Raw genomic sequence first — 26188 nt, 5'->3', positions numbered from 1 at the left:
TAACAGACTGCTTCCTTTACAACAAGATCACCACAAATAAATAGAAAGTATTTAAAAAGGCTTTTCTCTAATCTTTTGTTTGTTTCATTATTCACAGGACTGCCTTATTCAATGAAGCAAGCTGGTTTTCCATTAGGAATATTGCTTTTAGTTGGTGTTGCCTATATCACAGGTACCATGAAAGCAGTTGCTCTATTAAAGTGACAATGTAACTAGTCTTGCAAAAATTAGCTTCAGTTGAACTTCATAATAACTAAATAAGAATGTCTGTGAATCAAAACTTTATATTAAAGGAAGAGGGTTTTTTTTTTTTTACTTACCTCATTAATCTTCTGAGCAGATTAGCAAGAGTGGAGAATTATGCTGTACAATATTTAAAGCTGTTTATTGTGGGAGATTCATTATGCGGGAAGTCTAGTTTCCTAGACTAGGGTATGATAGTGCGAGATATAAATAAGGGTTATTCTTACAAATCACTTGTTTGTATTAAAAAGTTTCTATGCTAAATAAGGCCCTGATCCTCAAGTGAGTTGTACACCATTTGTATTCCAAAATCACAGCATTGATTAAAACTTATTAGTTTCAACTAATAAGTTAAAAATAAGTTGTTATATGATAATTTCAACAAAAATTGACCTAAATTCCCATAGGTTTCATTCATAAAGGGCCAAATTGCAGAATTCCATGATAAGCATTTACTTACCTAAGTAAACCATACTGGCTTCAATGGGACTCTTTTTGTAAGTTCTCCATGTGAATATGCCTTGTGACCAGCCTTTTTAACCTGATCCCCAAACATGCTGTGGCACATAAATTTAAGTGGGTAAAGGAATCTTTAAAATATTTAGGAATAAATATTGTGGAGAAACAAAAATCTTTTTAAGACAAATTACCCTCTAACATTGAATAAAATAATAGAACTTGGAAGAATGGAACAAATATGAAATTCTTGGATAGGTAGAGTAGTCTAGGTGAAGATGCAGTTATTGTCCACCAGAAGTTTTTATATTTGTTTCAGTTCATCCCTCTTGGTATCCTTGATACACCACTAAAACATGGTAGGATGCACTATTAAAATTCATATGGAAACATAAAACACAAAAGGGTGAGTTCTAAAGTTCTGTAAAACAACTACAAAATTGTGTGGATTAGTTTTCCCTCATTTGACTTATTATAATTACGCATCACAATCAAAAGACACAATCAACTGGGTAAACAATAGACAATCTAAACACTGTGTAAACTTCAAACAAGACTGGAGCCCAAATATAACTATTCATAATAATTGTTGGGTTAAACAGAAATTTAAGTCACCCCCAAAATATTACCCATTCATCCAGGCCACCTTAGCACATTTTTAAAATTCCTGTACCAAAGGCCGTCTCCCTAGCTACTTTAATTAATAATCAGGAATTTATCCCTAGGAAATATCAAAATAACTATTTGTTGTAGGGAAGAGCTGAGATTACTCAATTCAGACACCTGTTCCTAGGTCCTGATTTGAAACCATATCAGGAAACTGAATAGTATTCTCATGGTAGGAAAAAGACCTTGAAAAACTCTGTAACAGCAACATTTGGTGACTCCCACCATAACAATAATATCTCAGAGGTCAATGGCCCAACATTAGTAGTTTGAGGCTGAATCTTTGCCCTATTCCGCATCTTTGGCACCACTTAAGCTGTGCAAAGGAAGCAGAAACGTACCAACAGTTCTCAGCTGGCAAAGCAGTGGCAGGCAGTTTAGAAGGCGTAGGGGTGGAACTGATTTAGGCTGAAGAGTATGGCTCTATTTATAATCAAATACAAATTTTCTTCTGACTATAGTCACCATTAATGGTCAGAACTTAAGAGATTCAAATGCCACAGGATGGACACCACTGTTCTAGCTGGAAGTGGTTTTTTTCATGAATTCCACAATTTTTGTTGCGCTGTTGATAATTATAAAACAACATGCCAATAGAATTCTGCTTCTAAATGGAAAAATATACCACAGAATACTTTTAAGGTGGGCATTGTTATCAAATAAAAAAATTACACAAGAAGAGAGAATTTTGTTTAGCAAAAAGGACTGTTGTAGTAAGCATACGCTGCAGGAAGACCATTTCTAACAACAACAACAACAAATGTAAAGTTACAGATTAGTATGTGTAGTAGCAGATTTTGAAAGATGTCTTCTTGAATCACTCTAGTGGATTGGAAGCCATGATTAAAAAAGATAGTGTTTTTATAGTGTTAATTAATAATTTTAGGATATAAATCATGATTTAATGTTCATAACTGATTTTTGGGTAAGAATCCAAAAGGCGCTTTAATCATTACCATACATGAGCACTTCACAATCTATCAATTATGTGTTGTACATGGTAGTTTTCAGCAAACTTTTCTTGAAAGGGTTAGTGTCAAGTGTATCTCATGCCATGAATATCTGTGAAATGAAATCTTCATTTAAAAAAAAAAAACATCTGTAAGTACACTATGAGAGATAAGTGTTACGTTAGTATACTGAAAACATAGCCATAAGGAAGCATCTCTTTACAGAAGTACAATGTAGTATAACAAGCAGTGAATCATCCTTGATGCTATAAGCCATAACAAACAGAAAATTCACCCCTGTATCAATAAAAATCATGGTTACAGTAGTACTTTTGCACTGTACTAATATGTTTATAGGGTATATTTCTGTGGCTTACAAATACTACATAAAGGGGCCATAAAGTCAGGATTTGGCCCAAAGGCAACATGTTTATACTACTGAATACCAAGAATTTTCATTATGTCTGATGGCCAACCCCCCCCCCCCCCCATTTTAATGGAATTTTTGGTTGCATGCACAAAGACCAGGAATTTAAAAAAAAATCCTATGACTGACTGACTCAGCTCCCTTGCATATCTGAGTATATAGTATTTTGCATTACTGCATAGAGTCATATGTCCAAAACCTGAGAGTTTGTGTGCCTCAGCATTCTGGCATATTAAGGATTGGGCCCTTAATGTGTTCTGTGCAAGTAACCATGATACAGTTACTGTGGTGGGAAATATACTTCTGAATTTATTGACTTCTAATGTTGCTTAAAATCCCCCATAAAGTATATTAATATAGTTTTGTGCATTTAATGTCCTTGTTTTAAAATGATATGATTGGTAAATATATTGTCACTAAACAATGTTAACTGTTTTTTTAATTGTTTTCTGTGGCTTCTTTTCTTTTCTTTTTTTAATTTTAATTACTAAGAACAATTCTGCACTTTTCCATCTCTAAGTTCTATGATTCTAAGATCCATTGCTATAATTTCTTGTACAGGGCAGCTCAGAATACAGAATAATTAATGTTGTGCATCCCTGAATATCTGCAAGGGGGCTGTTTGCTACCAGTTATAATGGATGTGTGTATATTTTACGTGAATTCCACATGCTTAAGGGAATCTCTCTGGATTCTGTGTCCTTATTAACATGTCATACAAATTCCCTATTTAATCATTGTGAAGAATTAATAAAGGATATGTGAAATGTTATTGAATTAGGCACTTATCTGTTGGCATTTTATAACTATACTAAGCAGTGTTTCAAACAAGCCCTGCAGTTTTAACATCTGCCAGGAGATGATAAATACTGATGCTGTTCGCTGAAAGGAACAGCTACTAGCTACTAGAGCATATTGCACGTAGACAACAGACAGATTGAAACCTGAATAGAAATGGGATGGCAAGGCAAGGCAGAATTACCTGGCAAAACTTATCAGCACTAGGGCAGTAACTTCTGCATTGTAGCTCGTCCTCACCAGAATATCTCAGCATTGCCAACCATTGGTGCTGGAACTAGGGGTGCTGCTCCACCCCCTGACTTGAAGTAGTAATAACAAACACCAAATACATGGTTTCCATCAGCAGAACCCCATTATAAAAATTGTTCCAGCAGTCTACTGTAGCTAATTCTTAGTGTTAGTTCAAGCTATGCTTTGGTAAAGGTGCCAAAGTATACTTCAGAAATGGTTGAGGTTTGGTCTGGAAGTAATTCTATCAGTATTATTAATTCTTTCCTGAAGTGGTATTGTCTTGGATAAGAGCATAATTCATTTTCATGTGCATTCAATCCCTGGTCTCTGTGATAAAATAAATCTTCGTGTATAAACGTTATTTGTGTCTAGTAAAATGAATATAAAAGACAAAACATAAATATAGAAATTAAGTAAAAAGTAAAGGTGAATTAAAAACAGGTCATTCTCACACACACCCCAAAGCCCCCAAACTAAAGCACAACCCATCAACTAGTAGTGGATTAAAATAATCCAGAGCTCTAGCCAAACCCACACATAGGGTTCCTGTGTTTCTCCACTCTTCAAGATAAGGTGACATATGCCATCTGCATAAGAGCCCTTTGGAATGGTGGGGGAAACCTGGTGCCAGTCTTCAGGTGGGTTGCGGGTTCTCTCCTGCCTGACCTGCATTCTGTCTTTGGGCAGGCTAGAGAGCAGAGGAAGTCTAGTTTGCTGCTGCTGTTCCTTTTCAGGGGACTTAGGACTTTGCTCCTCTATGAGCCCACCAGTCTTTCTCTTCAGGTGGGCTGTGGTCTGTCCACCAGGAGGGAGATCTCAGCCCTCACAGAGATGGCAAGAGAGTCCTCCCCTACAGGCTAGCAGGCCCTGGGGGCTTTTCTCTCACCCCAATAGAGGAATATGTGCAGGAGGGGGAGATTATAAAGTCCTCTACTTCACAGGTGTATGTTGGCAAGGCCCCTCCCCACATACAGGGCCCAATGCTCTAGGAAAGGGTTCAAAGCCAGACAAGCAGCAGCCATCCTGAGAAGATGGAGGCCCAGATCCACATGACATAGTAGTGGGATGTGGGCCCCATCTTTCCTGCCCATCGAATAAGCAGTGGTGGTAGGAGTGGCAGCTAGGTTTCTTCACTGGCTGCCAGAACAGGAAGAGCTGCAGTGGTGGGCTGGGGAGGAGGGAAACCCCAACATGCCAAATAGGTAGTTGCAGTTGCAACTGAAAGGATCGGGTATCTTGCATCTGTTGGTGATTGGGAAAGAGCAACAGCTTAGTGGGAAAGCTTGAGGACCCTGGCACAGATAGTTTTAGAAATGGTTCATACTGTTTGTATTTAGTAACACGTTTGCTGGGTTTTTTTGTTAATCACTATATCAATTATTTAATGAGAGAAGTGCCCTTTTAAAAAAATATGGTGGGGCACTTGTAGGGGCCTGTAAGCAGTATACATTGCTGTATTAGGAAACAGGCACATTGTCTGGGGCTGCTACCCATAATGCTGTGCTACTGGATAGTTTTTTGACCTTGGGCCCTCTGGTCCTAAAAGCATGAGTCTGTACTGCCTGGGCTAAAAGACCTTGCTCTGTTCGCCAAGGCTGTAGCAGGCTCACCAACTTCTATAGGTGTTGTAACCACTACTAGAGAGGGAGAAAGGGTGGGTTACATAGTCCCTGGGCAGGAAAGATGGGCTTCCAATTCTCTTTGGATTCTCAGGGATCTCTGACAGTTGGAATGCCACAACCATAGGCCTGCAAATCCCTCTCTTTCCAGAGGATGATAGCTGGGCATATACACACACTGAACCACAGTGTTTTCCTTTCCCTTCCCCTTCCTGTTGACTATAGTTGCTTCAGTTAATGATTGCTTTCTTTGCCTTTTTTTTTTAAATACTTTGCAAACTATTTCTTCAGAACATAGAAAAATTACGGTCTCAAATATTACTTCTATATTATTTTAACAGATTATTCCATTATATTACTGATTAAAGGAGGAAACCTCTCTAGTACGAACAGCTACCAGGAACTGGTCAATAAATCATATGGTTTTATAGGATACCTAATTCTCTCAACACTACAGTTTTTATATCCATTTATTGGTAAGATCATTATAAAGTTATATATTGTAAACTTATAATTAATGATCCTTTTTGAATTACCAGAGGGAGATACTGTTGAAGTTAAAAATACTTAGAAATGGACCCATGAAAAGAGTTAGTTTGTTTTTCATTATTTTGGCAAGGAAAATGGAAATATTGCCTATCCTTAGGCAATTTTTTCATGACTCTCACGAAAAACCCAAGAAAATAAATCCTTTTAATAAACAACATCTTTATAGAACAATCAAAAGCTTCAGAGTTTGTCTTGTAATATTTGCTTACTTGAAATAAGAAAACATGCTAATATGTATTTAATCAGGTTATCATATACATTCTAAAAAGTGAAATCCTGGCTCGATTAAAGTCACTGGCCACACTTCCATTGAATTCAGTAGGGCCAGGATTTCACTCTAGTTATATTTGAATCTTGTGCTTTCAAGGGCCAGTGATAGGTCCGGGTGTGTTGGAAAGAACACATATGTGAGACTACTGCCTCAATATATGGTTCTTTATCTTTTTTTTTAAATGTAAAAATCTGTTCTATTGACCATGGCCAAGATTTTCCAAAGTGAGTAGTAATTTCAGGTGCTTCCATTTTTGGGTGTTCAACATGAGGTACATTAAAGGGGTCTGAAATCCACAGAGTGGGTGATCAGCCCTTTCTGGAAATCAGGCCCCTTTAACATGTCAAGTTGGGCATTCAAAAATAGAGGCACCCAGAATCACTAGTTACTTTGGAAAACTTTGGCCCATAATCTTTCTGTATGGAAAATAATAGTTGCTTTATCAGAGAAAATAGAGGAGCATAATAAAGACCATGGAAGTAACCTGCAAAGACTTAGTAACTTAAGCACATGTGTATCTTGAGCCGTTCCACTGAGTCCAACAGAACTGTCACAGTAGTAAAGTTAAGTATATGCATAAGTGTTTGTAGGATTTGTGTGTGATAAATGAATGGAGATAGAGTAATAAAGACCACATGTGTGTATTTTTTCTAGTTCAGAAATGTGTGTGTGTAAATTTGGACCCCAATCCTTCAGTCCTTATTCAGGTTCCTAATAAAGTCAATGGATGCCTAAGTGAGGAGCCCTGTATTTTAGCTTTCTCTTTGCATTATCGTTTTTAGTCCCTCTGCCATTATATTGGATAGAGTTCAGTGACTCTGCACTAGTGCTAGGGAATCTTTAACTTACTGCCTCTGTCCGGCTCTCACTTATCTAGACACACATCACCACATAGTGAATAGCAGCTGCCATTTAAAATGTGTGTTTCTGTAAGAGCTACTTGAAGTAATCTTGGTATCTTCCTATCTTTAAATCTGAGACACTGTGGAACTGGATCACTGCAGATGGACAAATGTTCAGTTTTAGTGGCACTCACTGTGTCTTGTAAAATCAACTACTGTTCTTGAACAAGTATGGACAATAGCTGATTTTACAAGTTACAGTAAGTGGTGATACAGCACCATGCATTTGGCATCCCATGGAACTGGCTATAAAAATAAAACAAGAACTGTTGAATGCACATAATTTGGTTTTTCTAGTAGAAACTAGAAGTTGAAAGTGGTCTGACTGTCCGTGAATCACTGCTGAAAGCAGAGGCAATTATAAAAGCCTTTTTTCCCTTTTGAAGTAAGTGTCCTTGGGCACAAAACTCAACTGTCTTGCTCATCTGTCTGGGTCCCTTTCAAGTCCTCACATCTATTACTTAATGCTCCTAGTTTTGCTTCTGTAACTCTTGATTTAACTTTTAAAACAAACATGAAAGGAGATCTGTGAAGAGCAGCTGAATGCAGCAGGGAGATCAGAAAATCAGCCAAAAAAGAGGCAGCCAGGATGGGGGGCAAGGGTTTCAGCTGCATGCAATCTAAAAGTCTGTAATATATGTTTGGGCCTTTATATCATATCTGATGTGTATTAAAGCAATCTTTCTTTTTTAAAGCTATGATTAGTTACAACATAATAGCAGGAGACACTTTGACTAAAGTTTTTCAAACAATTCCTGGAGGTAAGTGGTTATATAACATTTTTTGGGGTGAGATTAACTAGGTAGAGTGTCAGTCTAAAGCAGTTGCGGCCCACAATGTGTTACCTGGGCTGCAGGGGCCAGATGGCAGGGCAGCAGCAGCCCGGACACCAACCCCGGACTCCCGCTGCATGGGGCCGGGCGGCTGCCCTGGAGGTTGGGGGCTGGGCAGCAGCTCCAGACTGCCGACCCTGGCTTGGAGCCCCAGACCCCGGACCCTGCAGGACCCCTGGTGCTTGCCGCGTGGGGAAGACTGGCAGCCCCAACACACTACGCCGGGGCAGGTGGAAACCCAGACCCCACCACACGGGCTCCCTTTAGCACACACAGCTGTGTGCTAATTGAGCTACATGCGGCCCAGGCCACAGGTAGAGAACCACTGTCTAAAGTAAATATGGCCCTTGTTTCCTCCAAGAATTACCTATTGTACAGTCTCCTAATAATCTAAAAGAACCTTATTTATATATTTTTAATATCTACATGTGCTTCTCCTGCACTCTACAGCTCCAGTCCTACTACCTGATGGTAGTAGATTCCTGTGCCAAGTCATATGATTTCAGGGTCATGGCTTAAGCCGGTGCAGTGCATATCCTGCACTCAGGGACTTAATGGTATCAGCTATGATAATCATCCAGAACTGTTGTTCCTCTGTTGATCAATGTTAGATTGTATGCAAATTGTTTCTTTAATGTCTGTTTAAACAATAAAATTTCTACATAGCTGAACATGTATTACAAATGTACCACTTAGGACATTCTCTAATATGATAAATCCAAAATATTGTGGCCCCGTTAAAAGATTTTTTAAAAATAAAATATCCTCTGATACACAGGAAAAAAATCTGACTTACCAGCATGAGTGTTAAAACAATACCAACCTATTCAACTGAGCAAACTACCAATAATAAAACCAGGGTTCACTTGGAGCCACACATCAAATTCTGTCTGCTGCCATATGAAAGCAAAGAGTAAATGGGCCAAGACACACTCTTGGGTTTGTTCTTGACTGATGGATTACCCAGCTGAAACTTTGATGTTGCTTCAGACCTCACGTTGGAGGGCTAGATTTTTCTGTTGTAAGCTATATATGTGCAGGTAGGATGGGATTTTCAAAACCACTGAGTTTTAGCCTAACTGGGTTCTACTGAAGTCAGTGGTAAAACTCTACTGATTTCAGTGGGAGTAGTTTGGCCAACACTGAGCACTTTCTAAAATCCCACCCATGATGGATGTTTATAATATATCTATGCACGTTGGGTCGGAATTGCATAGTTAGATGCACACAATACTGTACGTATGTTGGCATGTACTCAACTTATTCTCACAAAATCCCTGTGAGCATGCACTGGGCAGGTGTACCTATCCTAAGGCCAGGTAATGCCTAACCTTGACATCTGTAGGAGTTTCCTTGATTTCAGTTTTGGGGCACGGTCTAAAGTACATTGCTACTAGGGTTTCAAATCTAACTTATCTGTTCCTTACATCCATTTCTTAAAGAAATCTAAATATATAATTTTTTTCTTTGTTTTAGTTGGTCCAGATAACTTACTTACTTACCGCCAAGTCATTATTCTGTGTATTACCATCATCTTTACCCTGCCTATGTCTCTCTATCGTGACATAGCAAAACTGGCAAAGGTAAATCATAATGCCAATGAATATCTTGGTTCAATTATATCAAATCTTTGTTTTAAATGCAGCTTATTATATTTTTAGAGAATGTCCAGTTACACTGCCAACAGTTTTTTACAGCACAGTAAAGCACATGATAGGCTAAAATCTTCTTTTGCAAAACACATCTCTATTCTGTTCTCCCTTCTTTCGTGTATTCCCTGTTGTTTCCATTGGGATTTCATGGCATGTTTCACTGCCCATTTAAATCATTGGAGACTTTCCATTGACTTAAATGGATATTGAACCTTCAGTGCATTTTAGGAGAGTAGAATACATTTGAAGAGTCCTATTGTGTGAATTTAACATTATGACTGAATAGTTCTGGTGCTGATGGACTTGTTCTGAAGTCCTAAGTACAACAGAATACAAGCCAATAACATCATGTTAGCTGAGAGATTAAATTATTACTTCCCTCCTAAAGAAACCACACATCAAATTTAGGGCCCGATGTGGTAGTACCTTACTGCCCCAACTAAGTACATCAATTTCAGTGGGAATACTTATGCTGCATGTTACTATACAAAGTGGGAAAAGAGATCACAATATGGTCCTTAATGAATGTAAAGGGACTTATCACACTTGCATGTTAAACATTTTGAACAAGCACTTTAAATTCATGATAACTTGATTGAATGAAAATGAAATATACTTACAGTAAATGTTGAAATGATGGAATTATTAGCAGTATAAAACAGCTCAACATTCTGTAATTTCATTAAATTATAATTTTCTATAGAAGAAGACCTAAATAGTTTAATGAGCAAACATTCCCTCTTAGAATGAATAAAATCTCATTTATTGTAAATATCACCTTTGTTGCTTGGATTGCTTGCAAATATTGCTAATTTTTAAAAGTATTAAAAACAAATTCTAGTTCTTTTAATGTGGAACTTTCAACAAAATGAACTTTCTTCACTGTGCTCTGAAATCAGTCTTAGATTAACTTGAATTTTTGATTGCTTTCTTCACAGGCATGGATTGCTTATATTGAAATGAATTTTAATTTGTAATGAAAGAGTAGAACATTTTGGTGGCTTGCCTAGAGTATTAATCAGCTCCTCTCCTTACTAAGGCCACTCAACTGATTGAAGTAAGGTGAATTTGGTGGGCTGCATTTGGCTCTAAGACCAATGCTGCAAACTGCAACCCTTTTTATGCCCGGGGGCGACCACAATCTGGTTTGCAGCTACTTAATCTTACATCATCATCTCCCCCTAAGAATGTAGCTCAAATCATTTGTATAATGATGACAGCTGGGAAGCAATAGTAGCCAATCAGGGCAAATTTTTACTCCAGTTATTCAGTCTCATCTCTGCAGGTGGACACTTATGTCCTTGCTTATCAGAATGCAAAATTAATGCCTATGTATATTAAATGTCTTTACAATTGCATGCTTTATAACACCTCAAGCGTAAAACATTTATAGATGTCTCATGTGTCCTAAAAGATATAAAGCCAAATTCAGACCAGCTGTCAGCAGATGCAACTTCACTGACTTCCATGAAATTGTACTTGCTTACATCTGGGTAGAATCTGTCTGATGTTTCATAATTTCAAATCATGTTGTGTTATACAACTACCCAAATACGGGAAAACATTGCTGTTCACAGGAAGGGACTAGCCAGCCTGCATTCTCAAAATACAAGGGCAGGGAGCCATATATGCTGCTACACAAATATTGGTCTGTCGACAAAAATAAATAAATAAATAAAAATCCTGGACCTTCATAATTGCATTTGCCATTTACTCATAAATAAGCTTTTTTTTAATGATAGCTACAGTGGGTCTGCACTCACAATTCTAAATGAAATAAGGGGGAACCAGAGATGCCCAGCATTTCTGCAAACAAGATTCTTTGTAGTAGCAGTGGACTAAAGGCTCAATTGGTCATAAAGCTGTTAAAAGACAATGACAGCAAATAAAACATGGAAATCTTGGAATGCTTCTTTAAAAACAAAGACCTGCTTCTATGGAAAGGCAGACACTTAAAAATGTAGTTATGCTATTAATTTCACTTTTTTGAAGAAAGTTTTCAAATAGAGTAATACATTGCTAAAACTACTGAAATTCTGACCAGGGAACTGATAAAACATTTGGATTGTAATTTGCAGGTATCTTTTATTTCTCTGATTTTAACCACTGTAATCCTGGTCATTGTGATGATAAGGACAACAACCCTTGGCCCACTAGTGTAAGTATTTTTTTTATCACTTCTGGCTGCCACAGAGTGAACTTTATTATTTATTATTTAATTTATGAACTTTATTATTTATTATTTTGCATTTGTATGTGTAGAACTAAAACACCAAGTCTTGTCTCTTTTAAGGATTGGAAATAACATACATTTTACTAATAGCAAAATGAAAAGTTGTTTTAAACCTGCCATTCAGGTCTATTGAAATTAGAATTTATGATATAGGGAAAAGGAAGGGATGCAGCTACGTATGTGGTGTTTTAAATTCTTCTGTAGTTTACTCACATTATGGCTGACATCTCATCCCTAACTCACCTACATTGTGCAGCTGTCTCCTGGGATTAGAACATTTTACACATGGCATGCAAGATCGCCCACTATTGCAGCAGGTTCCATCGACAAAAAAGAAAGATTGTGCCTGGTTCAAGGAGGGGCATTCTTTTTCTTCCATTTCCTGAGCAAGGGACCATTACAGTAGCAGTTGTGTGTTTGGAAGAGCATAGGGACTGCTTCCATTTTGCATCTGGGCGTGTGAATTACTCCAAAGGGGAAAGTATGGCCATAGTCATGCTCTGTTCTAGTACTAGTCTAGGTAGCAAGCCAACTGTATAAAGGATGCTCAGTGGGCATATTCCCCGCACATGGTGGAGTGTTGGCAGAGAAATCATGGCTCCTAAGACACAATTATTCCAGAATTCCTCCCGGAATGGTGCATGAGTGCAAAAGGAAGTCAGTGCCTTAATGGCCTAATCCGGTTCAAAGTAGTATGGATTGAGGATGGTGTTTCAGTCTTAAAATTCTGTATTCTTGCTCATCTTTGTGCTACAGCACACCCTTAATGCTGTGTTGCATGTTTTTTGGGTTAATATGTAATGGTTTAAAATTATTAGATTAAATCTACTTTTTCATAAGGATGTGTTGCTTGTACATACTATCTCAGATATTTTATTTCTTCTCATTCTCTCCTTCGAAGACAGTAATTTCAGAAATGATGACTCTGAGAGTAGATGTCCTTGAAATGTCATGTCTAACTGTTTTTCACATAGGGGACGGTTAAGTTGGAACTGATGTTAAATTAAATTAATGTAATTAATATTGACATTTCACTGTTCATTAAAACAATTATTTCAAATTCCAGAACTGGAAAACAAATAGGGGAAAACAAAAAAAGGTTGACCTATACAGTAAATAAAAACAGCATTACATCATTCTCAGCTGAATGAGCAGGCAGAAATTGCAGTCCAGCACTCTACTGCACTTCGAGTAATACTTGGCATTGCAGTGTTCCAGATGGTTCACTGCATGCATTTGTTGTGGTAATCATTTTTGTAATTCTGCTACAGCAAGGTGTTTGTGGCTCTAATGCTTCTTCTTCATAAACCCAAACATTTGATTTATCTGTAGTTAAATTAACGGTGTCCTCAGTGAAATTGCCATAGTAAGGAAACGTATAATTAATTTTTTATCCATTGGGTTTGTTTATGCAGTATTTTCAGTGTTTGTATGTGAAGTAGCTTCATACACCATAGAGCTGTTAGCATAACTGTTTGAACATTGCTTCACATAACCATTTATTTGTCTTGTTTGATCACTGTCTGATAATTAAGCCAATCATAGGGCATATTTTTTTTAGTGTTGGCACAGTAGCTAGAATGGCAGTCTTGTTTCTGAAAATGTGACAAATGTACATGGGAATGATCCATAAAAGATGATCCATTCAGCACTGTGTGTGTTTTTCCTTGTTTTGCTTCAGTGGAATGATCTCGTAAGCTGTGCTTTCTCACAGAGCTTGTTAAATGCATATTTGAAAGAGAGATTTCTAACTCCCCTGTCAAAAATGAAGTAATATATTAGGGCTACTGATGATGACCTTGTTACTATGGTAACACTATCGGAATAGGATATTGTAAAGCATGGGGCATTGTTCAGGGTTTTTTTTAAATTAAAAAAACAACGATTTTTTTAAAAGTGATTTTGGTATTTTATGGTAGATTACTTTGAGGCTTCTTTGAGACACTTTTTTTTTTTTTTTACTCTTCTCCTTTCAAAATCTAATCTAATAAAGAGACTAACTTTTCTAGAAGCCCCATATACCCTTTTCTGGTATCTATTTCTAGTTGTGTATTTAGAATGAGACATATTTTCATTGTGTAAACCTTTTCATTTTCAGTTAGTATTCTCTCCTCTTAATGAGGAAATGAGACAATAGCAATACAAATGTAAGGTAACTAATGTGCTTCACATCCTTTTATTACAACAAATGAACCAAGTAAATAATGAATAGTCCTATTGGCTTTAGTGGGACTACATGGGTAAGGCCTACTCTGTGTGTATAAGACTTTGCAAAATTAGGCCTGTGAAGACTGACCCTAAGCCTGGAATGAATTAAAATTTCAAAATTATTTATTCTGAAGGGAAACAAGGGAGACTAGTTTGCTCCCACATCACCTTGCACAAAACCAAAATATGGTGCTTGCCAATGGTACATGTCTTTGTAGGAGAGCGTGCTGCCATTGCCTGAAGCCATTGGCCTGTGTTGGGACACCTGATTGGCTAGACTTATTTTATAGGTTGACCCTAACATTAGGTTACAGTATACCATGGAGCTCTTTCTTTTCTCCAGTGCACAACCATTGAGTACATCTTCCTGCTGCCCTCCCCTGCATGCTTTTTCAAAGTGATGCTTGGCTTCTGCAATATTATGTGCCTGTAGGTACACTAGTGTTAGTGGTGCAGTGTAACAGCATCCTTCCTGGAGACACTGCCTTCTTTAATAGCCCAACAGGGTCCCTTCTCGGTACCGTTGGTTAGTGTTCTTTCAGCAGCCCTCGCCTGGGCTCAGTCTTCAACCAGACCAGCGGGGCCCATCATGATACCCTTGCCTGGTCTGGCTAAGTTCTGGGCTCAGTCCCCTGGGATCAACTTGTCTGCAGTGATCTGTCCAAGGTCCTGCTGCTCTTCCAGCCAGGCATCCAGTTCTCCCTCTTCAAGCTCCAAGCAGCAACTGACTGCTCTGCTGCTGCTGTTTCCTTTTATGTGGCCCTTCTGGTCCCTGATTGGTTGCTCCAGCAGTCCCTCTGATTGGCTGCTCCCTTGCAGCCACTCTAGGCTGCCTGGAGGACTTCACCTCTGCTCTTTTTTGGAGTGAGCAGAGGCAGGGCCATAAGACCTCTAACAGAGGGCCTTCGGACTAGTCCACCCCATCACATGCAGGTTTTAATTTTCTTCTTACAGGAGTACACTGTGACTTCCCTGATTTTTTTATGCATAGCTTTTGCAATGGTGCTAGTGCAGGGTTTATTTATATGACAAGATCTCAAACTTCATGCCTCTTATTGATGGGTGTGTGATCAAATAGATCATCTAGGTCAGTGGTGGGTAATCTGTGGCCTGCAGGCTGCACGCGGCCCATCAGGGTAATCCGCTGGCAGGCCTCCAGACTGTTTGTTTACATTTGCATGGCCGCCCGCAGTTCCCAGTGGCTGCTGTTTGCCATTCCCGGCCAATGGGAGCTGCGGGAAGCGGTGGCCAGCACGTCCTTGTGGCCCGTGCTGCTTCCCGCAGCTTCCATTGGCTGGGAACGGTGAACCGCGGCTACTGGGAGCTACGGGTGGCTGTGCAAATGTAAACAAAGTGTCTGGCAACCCGCCAGTGGATTACCCTGACAGGCCACGTGTAGCCCGTGGGCTGCAGGTTGCCCACCACTGATCTAGGTACTTACTAGTGGATGAGGGCCATATATCCCCATTTTACAGTCAGGGACCTGAGGTAGAAGCTACATTAAATGATATGCCCAAAACCACAGAGAATGTGTCTGCCTGAGCTGCGAATTGAACCCAGGTCTCTTGAGTTCCATTTCAATATCCCATCTGCTAAAGGGGCGTGAATGGGAATAGTCTTTCTGTCTTGCAACATTGAAGAGATGGGGCACATGTTTCTCTTTGCAGAATGGATATCAAATCATCCACTACTTGAACAGATGGGCATCAGTCCAAGTTTGGGAAGAATAAGTGTCTTTCTGAGTGAGAAGGGGTGGTGATACCGGTATGGTGCTCGCAGTGTATCAGTACAGCAGGTCTTGATTAACATAGAAATGAGCCAGAAGCCAGTACAAGGAATGAGAGAATTCCATCTTTCTAAGCTACTAGCATGATTAGACCTTGGGTTTACAGAGGTTTATCAGATTCAAGTTAAATAAACTTGTGGCTTTTAAAAAAAATTCATCCATTTTCAACAAATAGTGTGTTTGTGTCCTCATTTGAGCTTGCCTTCACCATGTTAGATTTTATTTATATTGCATCTCTTATTCTGGCTTTTAAAGCAGCAACTATGGACTTCCTTCCTTGTTCGATGAAGTGAGCTGTAGCTCACGAAAGCTTATGCTCAAATAAATTTGTTAGTCTCTAAGGTGCCACAAGTCCTCCTTTTCTTTTTCCTTGTCTTGTGACAGTTCGACCTCCTTCGCCACCAGTGTCTTTGGATGGATGCTTTGGCTTCTGAATTCTGTTTGGCTCTTAGAGGGTTTTCTATTCCCTTTGCCTTTAAAGAGGGGACTGGGAAAGTAAGCCAGATCTCTCTAATATATCTTGGGGGACCCAAAATATATTTTTAACTTAGTCTGACTTTTTTTCTTTTAAATCCTTTTTATATTCCTATAAGCTTGTCGTGTATTTTTCTTTATTGTTGATGTAACTGAGAAAATTTTAAAGTCTCACTGGTTAGCTTAAGCTTTAAATTGTCTATTCAGGTGTCCTTAGGGTACAGTCAAAGTGGGCCAAGAGGCAGACCTAAAGTAAACCTTTTTGCCTCACTTATTTCATTTGAAATGCAATTTTCTTGTATTGTATATAACTCTCCTGGGAGGTTCTTCTGGAAGGCTTGTAGTAATTTAGCATTGTTCAGTTCCAAACAATGCTTTAGTGTTAATGTTCAGTTCATCTAAAAACTAAGATATCTGGTTTTTTTGTGTGTGGGACTGAGGGAGTGGGACTGAGGGGGAAATTATTTTTTTTGGAAGGCTTCAGAAATAATTTATATTTGCATCAGGATATTTTTTGGTTTGACTTTTTTTTTCCCTTATGGCATAAGTAGAGTCAAGGCATTATATATTTTTTTCAGTTTTGCTTTCATTGCATGTCACCTATATAAATAAATAATCACTGCAGTCTGAAGCTGATAGTTAGTGTAGCTGTTAAGAACATCCAGTGTGCAACCTCCAGTTTTTGCCCTCATTACATTTGAGAGGTTGTGGAGTAAAAAAAAAAAAGACTGTTTCTCCCTCATTTTACTTTCACCTGCTTATACCGGGTTAATTTTTTAACACATTCAAAAACAACAATGGGTTACGATTATCTCATCTTCAGAATGTAACAGTCTTCAAACAAATTAATATTGCATCAAGCTATTTCATGTCTTAAGGATGAAATTATGAATAAACATTGATAGAAAAGGGATAATTAGTAATGCCATTTATACAGGCAGAGCATTTTAATGTTTTTTTAAAAAGAATACCATTATGTCAGTGCCTGCATAATAAATAAATCACCACAAAAATTTTGAGAGCAACCTCTAAAGATTGCACATAAATGTAGCTGTGAGAGAATTCTGCATCTGGCAGCTGATCAGTGATGAAACAGTAAGTGTTCAAGAAAACAACATGAAAGTAGGAATAATCCTTAATAATCATGTAATAACCAAAGTAACTTTACCATATAGTGAAATCCAAAAGTAAAAACAAAGACACTCTATATTTATAGCACTGCTAAATAGTTCATTGAGAAAGAGTGGGGAAATACACCAATTATTTTCAAGTAGGGCCATGCCAGAACTTTAGATGATGTCACTTAATATTAGTTATTTATTTTCCTTGATGGTCAGAAAGACCTCTGTCAATTAGAAATTAAAGGCTAACCTGAGCATTATTAATTTAGCTTTCATAATGTTGACTCAGATTAAATTCAGTGGCTACAGTTTTTGAAATAGTTTAATCGAGAGCATAAAACTAACATTCCACACTCCCTATTTCATTCTACAGTTTTGCTACAAAACAGAAACTGAATTCCACAATTTAAGTCTATAAATTTAGAAGTCAAACCTGAATTACATCTGCTGTTGGGTGCTCCATTAGAAGAGTCATCTTGATAATTGCCAATCTTCACCTTAATATAACAGTTTTATCACCGATCTCCCATTCAAGAAGATGGAAGTCTTTTGCTCTTTGCAAAACATGCAGCTCATCTGATACAAAAGTGTGACTCCTGTTCCTCTTTTGTAAATGCTTTTTCATTTCAATGAGCTCTCTATACCTGCTGCGTGTGGCTGGGCTGAAATCAGAGATAACCTTGCTCCCTCCATATTCTGAAAAGCCAGGCTCGCTGTCTCTTATTTGACAGAGTACAATGTTACAGACAGAATGATTTCCCTCCACAGTGGATTTTGTGATGGAGACTTTAACTTTTTAATAACAAAAAGAGACCCAGATCATATTGTGACCAAACAATTTTGTCTGGGTCTGACTCCAGAGCTTTATGTGATGCACCTTCCACCACAACAGCATTTGTAGCCTTTCTGTTCCTGGACTACAAACAGTGGGGATTCCCCAGCATTCTTTACATTAGCCAGCACCTTTATTGTGATATACATTCTATTGGTATCATGGAGACTGAATACAGTCCTACTTTCTTTATCTGGGAAACATACGTCTCAGGCCACACACCTCACTATAATAAGCAATTAGAATTACTTGCCAATTCTGTCTTGCTGTAGGCTTCATTTAATTTGTGGCCTCTTAATTGTTGGTTGGGTTAGTAACCTCCCTTAGAATCATAGAATCATAGAATAGAATCATAGAATATCAGGGTTGGAAGGGACCCCAGAAGGTCATCTAGTCCAACCCCCTGCTCAAAGCAGGACCAATTCCCAGTTAAATCATCCCAGCCAGGGCTTTGTCAAGCCTGACCTTAAAAACCTCTAAGGAAGGAGATTCTACCACCTCCCTAGGTAACGCATTCCAGTGTTTCACCACCCTCTTAGTGAAAAAGTTTTTCCTAATATCCAATCTAAACCTCCCCCACTGCAACTTGAGACCATTACTCCTCGTTCTGTCATCTGCTACCATTGAGAACAGTCTAGAGCCATCCTCTTTGGAACCCCCTTTCAGGTAGTTGAAAGCAGCTATCAAATCCCCCCTCATTCTTCTCTTCTGCAGGCTAAACAATCCCAGCTCCCTCAGCCTGTCCTCATAAGTCATGTGTTCCAGACCCCTAATCATTTTTGTTGCCCTTAGCTGGACTCTCTCCAATTTATCCACATCCTTCTTGAAGTGTGGGGCCCAAAACTGGACACAGTACTCCAGATGAGGCCTCACCAATGTCGAATAGAGGGGAACGATCACGTCCCTCGATCTGCTCGCTATGCCCCTACTTATACATCCCAAAATGCCATTGGCCTTCTTGGCAACAAGGGCACACTGCTGACTCATATCCAGCTTCTCGTCCACTGTCCCCCCTAGGTCCTTTTCCGCAGAACTGCTGCCTAGCCATTCGGTCCCTAGTCTGTAGCTGTGCATTGGGTTCTTCCGTCCTAAGTGCAGGACCCTGCACTTATCCTTATTGAACCTCATCAGATTTCTTTTGGCCCAATCCTCCAATTTGTCTAGGTCCTTCTGTATCCTATCCCTCCCCTCCAGCGTATCTACCACTCCTCCCAGTTTAGTATCATCCGCAAATTTGCTGAGAGTGCAATCCACACCATCCTCCAGATCATTTATGAAGATATTGAATAAAACCGGCCCCAGGACCGACCCTTGGGGCACTCCACTTGATACCGGCTGCCAACTAGACATGGAGCCATTGATCACTACCCGTTGAGCCCGACAATCTAGCCAGCTTTCTACCCACCTTATAGTGCATTCATCCAGCCCATACTTCCTTAACTTGCTGACAAGAATACTATGGGAGACCGTGTCAAAAGCTTTGCTAAAGTCAAGAAACAATACATCCACTGCTTTCCCAATACAATACATCCACTGCTTAGGATCTCTTTCAGTTTAATCCTCTCCTATTTTTGCTGCAGGTATCAGGGCTAAATGGCCCCCTACATTTTTCCTTGCTGCTCTTCTTACAACTTGTACTCTTGCTTGATGCATCTGTCGTCCTTCATGTTCCACCTCCCTCCTGTCCTGGCTGTCAGACAGCCTTTTCTCCTTGTGATTGTTGTTACTTTTAGTGTTTCTCTATGCTAGCTTCCGTGGCCTTTCACTTCAATTTCCATTTAAGCCCCTCCACTCTTTCTTTCAAAGAAGAAACTATTTAACGTATTGGATGCCAGACTCCATGTTTCTAAAACTAAACTAGCTTTTTACTAAGAGAACTATTTTTCAAGGCATTGTATCTGCAGCTATCCTTATGCACACAGACTGACTTCTTGGTGCTCTTCAAAACTCTTCCAACTTGTCCTCCCTTTAAGTTCCATGAAGGTTGCTAAAACCTGCATAGTTTTCATCCCCCACTGAGATAGAGGGAATGAATGTAAGAGGTGGAATTAGAATTCCAGAGCTCCTGGCTTTCAATCTGTCAATGCACTAGACATCACAATTAGTGTTTGCTTATACAGCTCAGTGTTTTTGTACTGCTACTGAGTTTCTGCTTTTTAAACTCCAGTTCAGGAATAGATTGACGAATGTGTCCCAAAAGGGACAGACATCATAATGCTTCCTATGAAAACAGAAAAATCAACTTAATTGAGTGATACATTCTTTCCATTCCTAATTTACATGTTAAGGAAAATGTTAAGGGATATAATATATATAATTTTGAATGTGTGATATTGCGTTGTATGGATACTATGTGGAAATTAGGTAGTGCAAACTGTGGTTATTAAGTTCTCTTCCAGTACTGAGAGGTTTGGTGGTTTACTCTAAGAATATAGGATAGGATACGCTTCCTGAGTACAGTTAGGTTTAAGGATTTTACTTTTGTGCAGTTATTCCCAAATAGCACAATCTCAGTTTGGTGTCACATATCCAGACTAGATGATTATGTTTCAGTTAGAGCAGTTAGTGTTTCATGTCATTAATACACAGTCCAGTTATTAACAGCAGGTACTCAGTCTCTCATAGGTGCTGGAACTAGGAGTGCTGAGGGTGCGGTAGCACCCCATGGTTTGAAGTAACTTCCAGCATGTACACGGTTTACAGTTTGGTTCAGTGGCTCTCAGCACCCCCACTATACAAATTGTTCCAGCACTCCTGCAGACTCTTGAGTATTCTTACTTTTAAAAGATTGACTCTTTAGACATCTCTATTCAGAACCCGTAACTGAAGTTCAGAATTACAGGAGTTTTACATAGTTGTAAAAAACTCTATTTAATTTAAAAATGTTCATGCAAAGAAATGCATGTGGTGATGAAGGCCTTTTACAGCCATTTTCAAATCAGCTTGAGCTTTACAATAATTTTTAAATGTTAAAATTAAAACCATTATTTTCTTTTTCTGGTTGCATTTTAAATGCTCAGTTAACTCATAAGATATTATAGAAATATAACCTGTCTCACAATTCAGGGCAACTGCCCCTCTATTCCCCTCAGGCTTATTTCCAACAAAGGCACCCTCCCTCAGATTTTGCTGTTGTCTCTCCACTCTCCCTTCTGACTGGGGTATTTCCAGGCTGCACAGTTCCCTGCCTTAACTGTGTTATTCCCAGCACAGAGAGGTTACCCCAGGACACCTTCTTGCTTTCTCTTTAGTTAAGAGGTGAATTGCTACAGAGGTACAACATAGCACTTCCTGTGCAAGCCTACTTTAGTCTTAAGGTAAAAAGTATTACAGAGAAAATGTATTAAAAACAATAAAAGAACCAACACACAGTGATGAGCTGCCAAAATCTTAACAACCGGTTCCCTACTCACCCCACGAGGAGGTCATGTCCCCCCCCCACCCCGAAACCCCTGCCCCATCCATCCCCCTCGGCTGTCCCCTGACTGACCTCAGAACCAGACAGGAGGGTCTCGTGGGACACCGTAGTGGGTGCCCACCCTGCCCCTAAGAGCCAGAGGGACCTGCCGGGGGGCGAGGTAGGGAGTCCTGGCATTGCTTACCGGGGGCAGCTCCCAGGAAGCATCCGGCAGGTCCCTCTGGCTCCTAGGGGCAGGGTAGCGTAGCTGGGGGGGAGCAGGGGGAGTGGCCGCTCCCCCCACTGATCACATCAAAAGTGGTGCCTTAGGCACCAACTCCATGGGTGCTCGGGGGCTGGTTGTCCCTCGAGGAACAATTGGTTCTAAAAGGGCTTCTAAATTTAACAACCGGTTCTAGCGAACCGGTGAAAATTGGCTCCAGGTCACCACTGCCTACACACATGCTAATAAGTTTACCAGCGCTAACCCTAACCCTAGCATGGATTCTGGCAGGAACAGTCCTTCAAACCCTCACCCAAGGCTTATTCCTTGTGATTACTGGTTTATCATAGCTTTAGCTCAGAACAAGCACCCAGACCCTCCAACCCTACCCTAAGGATTGGGGTCCTCCATGGACCATTTTGCTGAATCAGGAAGAAGGCCCTAACCCAGTTTAAAACCAGGCTATTTATCCAAGACCCCTTGCTTTGTCTGTTAGTCCATGGAGAATCTAGTTTGAGCTCATACATGTTCACTTTTCCAGGGCTGGGTTTCTCTGGAGATATTACAATCTGAGTGAATTTGCCTACTCACCCACTGCAGTTCTCCCATTTACCGTTCCCCTGGAAATACATACAATTTCACAACAACACATATGCAATTTTATTTTTAATACACTTGACCCAAAGGTATTAATCCTATTCAATAACATTTAATTTAAGTCAATAAAGTCCATTCAGGATATTGCAGGAAATTGTCAGTCTGTCACAACCTACCATTAATATTATAATGGAAAGGGTTTTAGGATCATAAATCTTGGTTAGAAAGATTTCACAAATTCTTTTTGAGTACACAATTCTGTCAAAGGATAATATAAATTAGTTTTCTCCATGTCTGTGTACTGAAAAAAATATGACCTCCAGTTGCAATAGAACTAAATTGTTACAATGCTATCGTGGTTTAGTTTTAAATATTGTTAATCCATTTCCATTTCAATATGTTAGAGTGCTTTAATAAATGTACCATATTTAATAAACTGGCCAGCAATGAATAGCTATGTCTAATTTAATTGCTGGTGTCCCTGATTTGAAATTGTCAGTGTTGAACAAAGGATGAAACTGATTCAATTTTTTTAAAAAAGAATTATGTTTTATATTTGTACAAATCAAAATTCTCTTAGATTAACATATATCAATGAAAATAAAGCCCAACTAAAGCCTCATCTGTTTTTCTCCCCACCACTAAGGCATGCATTTAGACAGAATATAGGCATTAATTTTTCAATAGCTTGGCTTTAGTTGGTATATCTTAGCTTCAGTTGTGGTGGCTGTTTTTAAATAATTGATAAATTTTGTGATTATCTTTTATTTGTTTCATGAGCGTGTATCTGATGGCAAGGAACAGAGCAACCATGATCCCAGTAATCTTGCTCCTACCTTATCTCCAATATACCTCATCCTGACCTGAAATACTATTGCAGTTAAGGTCCTGAGTTTTTCTCCTGTTCAGAGAGAACCAATCAGGCTTAATAGCGTAGCAGTTCTGTGATGTGTCGCTGTATTAATTTAGATGGAATAAAGGCACCCGAAGAGTCAAAAGTGTTAACAAGACCTTGTCTCTGTCCAACATTAAACAGTTTTTAACAAGATTTGGGGTTTGTATATAGAGACCAAACACACCATTAAAAATCCTTTTAATCCTTCATTAAAGATACAGAAAAGAAGGAAAAACAGAGCATTTGAAATGTAAAGTATTAAATAAAGCCTTCATTGTAATAATGGCCCTTTAACCTTTAGCTGGAGAGAGTTTTTAGAAGGGAAAAAACTCTCAACTGACAATGTCTCAGATAGTAATTTGTGTCCTTTTTTGGGGGAGGAGTTGAGATAGGCTGGAGCTGCTGCAGTTCCTGCTGCTGTTAAAGTCTGATTTCATTTCCTTAAAGACAAAACAAGATGAACACATGCAAGAGGGGACAGAACAGAAAAACAGAGATAGAAAATGCACCTTCTGTCTCTGGTATTGACTTTCACTTGCAATCTGACTGCTGGAAAAACACAGGCACAACACACAGTCTTATCAGCTACTGTGAAACCTGGCAAATTTGTACCAGCATCTGGCTGTTACAGGACATTGCTTTTAGCTGTCTTTCTGGTCACAGGCTTACAGCAGTATTGCAGAATATGCAGTCTTGGCTGCCTAAGGCAGACTTTTATTAAACAGAAGGCAAAAGAAGATTGGGAAAAAAAATTAAGGTGGGGAAGGAAAAGGAAACATTGGGGCGGGGAAGGGGAGAGAGTCTCACATCCCAGGTGGTGTGAAGCCAGTAGAAGTGGCAATGTCACCTGGGTCTCTCTCTCTGGCCCGTTCTGGTCAGGACAGCTCTCAGGATCAGGATGAGAAAGGCCTGGGGCCCCAGGAGATGGTGGGTCTGGCAGCCATGATGGCGAAGCTTGCTCTAGTACTGAGATTCTCAACCTTTTTCTTTCTGAGACATCCCATCCCGCCCCAACAAGCTATAAAAACTCCACGGCTCACCTGTGCCACAATAACTGATTTTCTGCATACAAAAGTCAGGGCCAGTGTTAGGGGGTAGCAAGCAGGGCAGTTGCCCGGGGCCCCTGCAAAGCTACATTGCTCAGGCCTGAGCTTCAGCCCTGGGTGGCAGGACCCAGGGCTTCAGACCCATGCAGTGGGCTTTGGCTTTCTGCCCTGGGCCCCAGTGAGTCTAACGCTGACTCTGCTTAGCAGGCCCCTTGAAACCAGGTTGTGAGCCCTGGACCGCGAGTTGAGAACTACTGCTCTAGGAGACAATTTTTCTCCCTAAGTCTTTCTTTAAGGAATCAAAAAGGGAGTAGTGGGTGAGCCCATTCCCTCATGATTTTGTCCACCATGGCCTAATTTCTGACACACCAGTTTTCGCTCATTGATTTTTGGTCTCAGTGTTCTTGTTTACAGGCATGATCTTAATATAGTCCTTGAATTATACTAATAGGCCTCAGAACCCAGTACTGCTACTACTCATATCAATAAATACATTTATTTGTTTACATTTGAAAGCCATTTCTTTACTTCTCTTATGTATACTATCTGCTTATTTTTATAATAGATTATTGCTCACTTAAGCTATGTCTGCCTCAGGCTAACGTCTTGCCATTCCTTTATGAGCAGTGCAGCCCCAGCAGTGGTAGCAGTTGTGGAAGCACAAATGCAGATAGAGCACGGGTGCTTTTGCTGTTCTGTTATCTCAGCCCACTCAGAGCAGGTAGTAGTAAAGCTGGGGGAGAGTTCCCCAAACAAGCTAATATAAACAAGGATATAAAGGCTGGAATATGCTTAGCCTCCTTCGTCCACAGAACTTCCTTTTTCTCTCAACCTCAACTGTTCTTCTTCCCAGTTCTCAGCTGAAAAAACAATCTGAAATCCTTAAAAAAACCCCAGTACTGTAGTAAAGACTGTACGCTGTCCCTGTGAACCAAGAGCTCAGCTTGAGCCAGTTCTAATAAAATATGTATATAGGTCTTGATAGAGAACAGAATTTCAACATATACTTACAGTTAAGAATATGCTTAAAACCCTTTCACTTCAAGTTTAAGTGCTGTCATGAATAGGGATACTTTTCTGAATCAGGGCCAAATATGCAGCTGGATCTAATAAGCCATATTTCTAAGATGGAAAATGAAGATTTTACTATTTGGTCGATATGAATTTAATAGTAAAGGAATATAATTTATAAATTACCCCAGCATTTTTATATAGAGAGGCTGGAATAATCAGGTCAATGCTGTTATTAAAATCTGTTCTTAGGGAAAGCCCGACACCTCTCAAGAAATCGGAAGATAATGAATGGGGAGGAGAGAATGAACAAAAAAAATTAAATAAATCTGTTTTGAAAGGGTTTAAAAGTTTGGCAGCAATAATATCTAAAGTGCCAAGGAAAGTGTGGCTTGAAAGAGCTGACTTAGTAACAGAGAGGGGGAGAGAGAGACAGAGGTGGTGTGATGGTTGTGACATGCTGTTTTGCAGTGAAGGAAGAGTACAGCAGCTGAGGCAGCAGGTGGCAGCAGCTTCCCCTCAAAACAAAGTGGAAATTGAAGCAAGCAAAATTAGCAGCAGCTAGCTGTATGGCAGCATTCTCCACTGTAATGCCATTTTGTCTGTTCTGTAGAACTTCTGTAAAAGAAGTGCTCAGTTGGCATACAGCTGCCATCTGGTATGTGAACAGATTGCATCTTAGAAAAAGGGTGTTCTTGCTTCTCCGTTTCCCCAGAGTGTGCATCAATGTATATGGAGCATCTAAATTCATTTTACAGGATGGAA

The 26188-nt window shown here is 39.5% G+C and overlaps 1 protein-coding gene across 5 annotated transcripts in view; it reads left to right on the top strand.

Moving 5' to 3' along the window:
- The window catches only part of SLC38A11 (solute carrier family 38 member 11), a 43263-nt gene that overhangs the window by 4917 nt on the left and 12158 nt on the right, over window positions 1–26188 (top strand). For all 5 annotated transcript variants that reach the window (XM_073305664.1, XM_073305662.1, XM_073305661.1 and 2 more), the window contains exons 3-7: window positions 98–172; window positions 5735–5869; window positions 7811–7876; window positions 9425–9531; window positions 11679–11758. In XM_073305664.1, the coding sequence (XP_073161765.1) occupies window positions 112–172; window positions 5735–5869; window positions 7811–7876; window positions 9425–9531; window positions 11679–11758 (449 nt within the window). In that variant the 5' untranslated portion in view covers window positions 98–111. The remainder of the gene's footprint in view (window positions 1–97; window positions 173–5734; window positions 5870–7810; window positions 7877–9424; window positions 9532–11678; window positions 11759–26188) is intronic.

This window comes from Lepidochelys kempii, chromosome 11, assembly GCF_965140265.1.
Source record: "Lepidochelys kempii isolate rLepKem1 chromosome 11, rLepKem1.hap2, whole genome shotgun sequence".
Classification (NCBI taxonomy): domain Eukaryota; kingdom Metazoa; phylum Chordata; order Testudines; family Cheloniidae; genus Lepidochelys; species Lepidochelys kempii.
This window is presented reverse-complemented; position numbering and strand designations above follow the sequence as displayed.